At 40.2% G+C, this 6,894-nt stretch overlaps 1 protein-coding gene across 1 annotated transcript; it reads left to right on the plus strand.

Moving 5' to 3' along the window:
• Positions 1–1,030: 1,030 nt before the first annotated feature.
• LOC111662352 (roquin-1-like) lies at positions 1,031–6,774 on the plus strand (the record flags this gene model as incomplete). The annotated part of the gene is made up of 7 exons (XM_023416203.2): positions 1,031–1,173; positions 2,492–2,909; positions 4,050–4,170; positions 5,499–5,738; positions 5,871–6,046; positions 6,271–6,471; positions 6,642–6,774. Coding segments are annotated over exons 2-7 (1,102 nt in total), but the record flags the coding sequence as incomplete, so codon positions are not given.
• Between the last annotated feature and the right edge of the window lie 120 nt (positions 6,775–6,894).

Below are 6,894 nucleotides of genomic sequence, written 5' to 3' on the forward strand. Positions count from 1 at the left end.
AATTCCAGCGCTGACCACCATGAGAAAGTTGCCATTTAAATTCTAGTGCCACTGCATAAATTCAAGTTACCATCCTCACTAAAACATGCGCCAAACGTGCTGAAATCGCAACGCGCAGCCTCAGGTCGGTTGGCATCATAAGCGAAAAGACGGAACAACTTTCCCCTCCGGATGACAAAAAGGGAAACCAAGTAAGATTTCGCAGATATCTCCAGAGATTTCTCCAAACCCTAATGTTCTGCTTCCACTCAACTGTCTACACAGCTCCCAGCTCCCACAGAGGCAGTGTCAGGCGAGCCAGCGGTCTCTCAATCATGATTGGTCCGGTAATCCCTTCAGAAATCAGTGGGATTAGACAAAAATGGAATACAAAAATGCCTGCTTTAATTTCGTCCTTGCCTCGCGAACCCGCTGCCGAGTGAAGCTCCCTGTTGCGTAAGTACAGAGCCCACACACCGACTCCCTGCGCACAGTAATGAGCCAATGAAAAAGAGAGAAAAAATAAAAACTCAGATGTCTTAATGGGCTTCAGCCTATATGAGATATCACCAATTTCTTGCCATTCCTGAGATATTTCGATGCCCCCGGTATAAAGTTAATGATGATGTGGTGATGTGTTTTAGAGAATATATCTTGCATCGTAAAAACATCTGTCGACTAATTCTTATTTGTCAATACAGCTGACCCCTCCCTCTATCTCAATTCATCCCAGCTCTCCCTATTCTTTCTATCTCTCTATCTATATATCTATCTATTTATCTTTGTGTGTGTGTGCGTGTGTGTGCGCGCACACACACACGCGCGCGTGTGCGCTCGTGCACATTCAGCCTAATTGGAACAATGTTCTGCCTGCCAGTTGTCACAATCCCCAGATGTGATCAGACTCTGGCAGATGCTGCTCAGTTTTGTGTCGCTGTTGCTGTGCATGCGGTTCAATGTCAGTAGAGGGCGCCATTAGTGTGTGTACACACACACACACACGCACACACACACACACACACACACACACACACACACAGATCTTTCTCAGCTAGCTGTAACCGGCTAGTCTGTTGTCGAGTTGACCCCCTCCCCAAACCTCGGCAGCAGCTAAGCTGCACAGTCGACATGGCAAGAAAATATCGCAACAATTTTCTGAAAATGGATGAAAATCTTCCAAGTCTTTTGGAATGAGTGAGTAGTATCGACAATAATTATGTATTAGTCCTTATGGAAACTAACAGCAGAAGTTGCACGTTTTGTTTTAGTTAAATTAATGACGCATAGCTATGGTTAGTTTTTGCTAACACGATAGCTAGCTAACAAGCTAACTGCTGCCACAGGGAGGAGTACGGTTTCTTCGCTAGCTTGTTAGCCTTATGTGCTCAGTCCAACAAGGAGAGTATTTGTCCTAGCTGCCGCTCAAGGTGCGACGAGAACACCGTATCAATATGATTAAGAACATTTAATCGACATAGCGGTGACATTATTGTGTCCGGGAAAAATAAATACATTTCCAAGGCAGTTGGGTTGCTTGGTAGTTTCGGATGGTAGCGTTACATAATCTCGCTGTTGCAAGTCAAATGGCTCCGCTTTCCAGTGTCACTGTGGTTCGTCTCAAGCTATCGTTTCCTTGACCATTAAACGAGATGGGAACTAATGTTCTTGGCTGCGTAATAGCTTCACAACCATAGCTACATTCAGAGTAACGACGATCTCATGACCAACCAAAGATAGGTTTTAGATTAGTTAGCAATGGGTTTTTTTGATCAAATGACGTTTGCTCGTTAGCCTGCCTAGCAAACTAGCCACCCATAGCTTAGCTTGCTAAAAGTAAGCTAACATTATCTACAATTAGCTAGCAAAGCTCATGTCAGTTAAATCATTAATGGGTGTATAACCAAACGTCAAGATGATTACATCGGCGTAAGAAAATTCATTTACGCAAATAGAAGTAATCTTTTACGTGTTTAGCTTAATGGTAGAACAATGTTACCGAACTCTATTAGCAAACGTTAGCTTCATAACAAGTTAGCGCAGAGGGACTTGGTTGTTAGCCTCTTCAGGACCCTTTGTCCACAGTCATACTGTTAACCAGCTCTTCTAAGTAGGCCAGACAGCAGTTGTTTTGGTTCTTTTCCCGTCGCTCGTTTCATCTGTATTTTCGAAATATGTGCTGTGTCACATCTGGTTTCTTTTTCATTTGTTTTGTGTTACGGCTGAACAACGCATACTAGCGAGTAGTCAAAGCCAAATCAACTTACAATTAGAAATGTTTTGTTTTTTCCAGTATCAGCAGTTAGACGATAAACCTACTTAGCCATCCTACTGCCTTTAATGCATTCCGCAGCTACAAATGCACTCATACACAACACAACCACGTTTTGTTAGTGCACTTAGATACTGCTGAAATATAAGATAAAGAGGTATATAAAGGTACACTTTGTGTTGTATGCAAATTGGAAAATGTGGATTGCATAAATTAAATTAACATTGTCTTTCTCTTTTGCAGTATTCATCACGCGATGTGATCCAAAATCCACAATGTGTGAGGACATTTAAGAACGATTGAGTTCGGAAGAAAAAAAATCTTGATTCCAGTGGAATCTTCCATATATATATATTATTATTATTATATTTTTTTTCTCTGTGTAAAAGTTACATATATTTACACACACTCATCCCATCAACATATAACCATGCCAGTGCAAGCACCACAATGGACAGAGTTCCTTCTGTGCCCAATCTGCACACAGACATTTGAGGAGACTGTTCGCAGGCCCATCAGTTTGGGCTGTGGACACACTGTCTGCAAGATGTGCCTGAACAAGTTGCACCGTAAGGCCTGTCCCTTTGACCAGACAGCCATCAGCACAGACATTGAGCAGCTACCCGTCAACACAGCCCTGTTGCAGCTGGTAGGAGGCCAGGTAAGACGTGTGTCTTTGTGTATTTGTACACATGCTTGGCAATTTAGGACAGAGATCTAATGGTTAAGGATAACAGCTTAGTAATGTGTTTTGTGTTTGATTAGTGGAAATTTTACGATACCATTCCTATCTTGACAATTTGACGTTTTCTGTAAAAACTGTTTATGGACTGCATTACAGCGTTGCACACGGGCTATTACATGATTTGCACATAGCTTGGAGATTCCTTTTATGAGTCACACTCCAGTCATTGAGCAATAACTTTAATTCTGTTGGTTTACTGAGTGCAATCAGTAACGCTATATCTCTCTGAGTCAGTGTTTGACCAACAGGGTGAGGCGCAGTTAATGGTTTTTTGGCATTGTTGGCCAAGTTTCCAGGTATATACCGCATAATAAATAACGTTAGTGTATCAACCATGACTCTGTTGTGTGTCTGATATAGTCTTGATTCTGAAGTATTGTCTTTTAGCAGACTGCCTTGCATATCTGTGCTCATACAGGTTAGTAATGTACAATGTCCAATCAAATTAGTATGCCCCGATATAAATGGAAGTTGTTATGGTTGTACCAGTGTTAGGAGCACTGTTTCCTGTCTGTATTGAATCAAAAGGACTTTAGTAAATATGGTTATTTTGATAGGTTGGATGTCTATTGGTTATTGAAATTTAAGTGTTCCGACTACTAAGTGTGATACAGCATCATGTGAAATTATTTTTTGCAGTGCCATGGCTCAATTCTGAATGCTGTTTATTAGAATTGTCAACCAGGATAGGTGCAGTTCATAAAGCCATGAGAAATTTTTTTTGCTCCGAGTGTAGTGTAAGCATGGCCCTGGCAAAATAAATTAATTAGTGGAACGTACTCTAGAATTTGTCACAGAAACATCACCAAACAGTTCTCTTATAAGAAAATAATGGAGTTCTAAAGAAAGAGCTTATGACGATATTCTGCAGTTGTGTGGCATGTTTCTTTGAAAGAATAGTATAAATGAAAAGATAATGAAAATAAAATAAGGTGTGTTCCACTACACATACTAAAACATTGTTAAGATATAATTGTAAAAAAAAAAAAAAAAAAAAAGCTTTCAGCTATTGCCATGGGTTGTCCTAATTCTTTCCCCCACTGTGTTGTGCTGCAGGTTCCCAAGGCTCAACCAGTTGCCTTGATTACCAGTCCCGAGGACTCGCAGCATTATGAGGAGGCCAGGCAGTGTGTGGAGGAGCTGGCCCTCTACCTCAAACCCCTCAGCAACACCCGAGGTACTTGATACACAAACACATGCTTGTTACCCTTATCGTTTGTTCTTTCTTTATTATGATTCATTGACACTCTTTGGTGCCTTCAAATTAGACTCTGGAGGTTGTTTTCAATATGGGAAGTTCACAAACAGTAATCTTGGTGTTCAAGTGGTTTAAGATGTGAGAACACTGTTGCTAGGTGACTGTGAATGACATGACCTTGTTCCCTTTTCAAAAATTGTGTATGAGTTTGTTTTTTCTGCATGTTAATGTTTTGCTGGGAAAAAACGAGTAGGAAACAACAGTCATGAAAAAAGTAATCAGTGATTTCCATTGGGACCAACGTTTTTAAAAACTTCAGTATATGCTATAACTCATGAACTTGGAGCTATCTGAAAATTTCCACTTACGAAGTTGTGAATATGACATCACATGTTAAATGGACTTTTCTTGTTAACATGTTTAAAAACAACACCTCTTAAATTACATGTAGAAGATATTTCAGATGATTCGGTATTTGACCTTGTCATTAGTCAGAAGCTGAATAAATACTAGTATTAGTACTGTAAAATACTATATTATTCTGTTACTCATGTAATTTGTGACATTATAATGTGAAGGATTAAAACAGGATATTTTAATGTCTGAACAGGGATCGAAGAATCTTGTGGTTAAAGATCAAATCAGTTAGTTTGATCTGGAGTCTTGCCAGTTACTGTATCTGTTAAATATGTAGTGTCATTAAAAACACAAAAGCAGAACTTTATTATCTCACACCTAGCTTTGATTAAGGCTTGTTTTTAAAGTGGTTATAGTGACATTTTATATTTATATTATACCGCTTTAAATACAGCTTTAAAGAGATATACCTTTTAATTGTTTTTGTTCAGACCATTTACACTATGTAAAAAAAAAACTATAAACATTAGATGTGCTAGTTTTAATTAAAGATTTTCTTAATCATTGACCATATTAATGATTAACAATGGAATATGATTGATTGATGGATTCCTTGATTGAAATTGTGAATGATTATTAACAATTGATTAGCCGTTAAAAGCTAGTAACAAAATGTATTATATTGTAACAATTGAAATAGGTATGTTTTAAAGCATAACTAAAACTACAAATACATTTTTTTTCTAGGTCCCTGTGATGTATCAGTTCAGTTTTATAGAGACTTAATTTTGAGGTGCTGTTGTAGTATTGCTTTATACTGACAGGGTGTCATGAATTATTCATCTTCCTTTATTCATATAAATGTGGTATACTGGTATGTAATAATACAAGGATGTGTTTCTTTGTTTATTCCCTTGATTCACCTATGGTCCTATCTAATCTCTAACCAGGCGTGGGTCTGAGCAGCACGGCCCAGAGCATACTGAGTCGACCCATGCAGAGGAAACTGGTAACTCTGGTCCACTGCCAACTGGTGGAAGAGGAAGGCCGCGTTAGAGCCATGAGAGCTGCCCGCTCTCTGGGTGAGCGAACTGTCACCGAACTCATCTTGCAGCACCAGAATCCACAGCAGCTCTCCTCCAATCTGTGGGCTGCTGTCCGTGCACGAGGATGTCAGTTTCTCGGCCCAGGTAAAATGTTTTCCCATTACCTGAAAAGTGAAACAAGCCCCAAAGCAGTCCATATGTCCTCAGTAAATGGTGGCCTTTTTGGCAATGAACTGTTCCTTGTGATTTTTATGTTTGTGTTTTTTTCTCCCCCAGCCATGCAGGAGGAAGCTCTAAAGTTGGTTCTTCTTGCTCTAGAGGATGGTTCTGCTCTTTCCAGGAAGGTGTTAGTTCTCTTTGTAGTCCAGAGGCTTGAGCCACGCTTCCCACAGGCCTCTAAAACTAGCATAGGTCATGTGGTGCAGCTCCTCTACAGGGCCTCCTGCTTCAAGGTATGTTTCTGGCTGGGAACCAGAAGAAATTTCATTCATTTTCTTGATGTTTGTGAGAAATCCTGTAGGTAATTTTTTGCAAACTGTGAGCAGATTCTCGTTTTTAAAAATCATTGTTAATTCGACACCGTAATGAGTATAAAACAGAAAATGAAACTCTGTGTAGTAGAACCCAACAGAGGAAATAAAATATTCAACTAACAACTTCTTCTGTGGCGATCCAGGTGACCAAACGTGATGAAGATTCATCCCTAATGCAGCTGAAAGAGGAGTTTCGCACTTACGAGGCTCTGCGGCGCGAGCATGACTCTCAGATTGTTCAGATTGCCATGGAGGGAGGGCTGCGCATCGCACCTGACCAGTGGTCTTCTCTTTTATATGGAGATCAGTCTCACAAGTCACATATGCAGTCTATCATAGATAAGGTGAGTAAGATAAGTAAATGTTTGTTTTTGTTTGTATCCCATATTATTCCACATAGATTAATCTGCTACTGTATATATCAAGGCATGCTCCTACATAATATACACGAAGCCTGTCAGCCATTAAATTAACAAAACATTAACTCCATCTCTCCTTTGTGCTTCTGGCATAGCTGCAGACCCCGGCATCTTTTGCTCAGAGTGTCCAGGAGCTGACGATTGCGCTGCAGAGGACCGGTGACCCAGCCAACCTCAACAGACTGCGGCCCCACCTGGAACTACTGGCCAACATTGATCCCAGTCCTGGTAAGAAACAACAGATTTTTTCCCCACCAATCACACCCTGCGTACACCCACATAGAGCCCAGCTGTATACTAGTCTTGTTCAGGTTTATGTAAGTAGCAGAATTTGAAATAATTATACCT

This window comes from Seriola lalandi, unplaced genomic scaffold (genome assembly GCF_002814215.2).
Source record: "Seriola lalandi dorsalis isolate HSWRI2012SDOR001 ecotype SW California unplaced genomic scaffold, Sedor1 jcf7180002000524, whole genome shotgun sequence".
Taxonomy (NCBI): domain Eukaryota; kingdom Metazoa; phylum Chordata; class Actinopteri; order Carangiformes; family Carangidae; genus Seriola; species Seriola lalandi.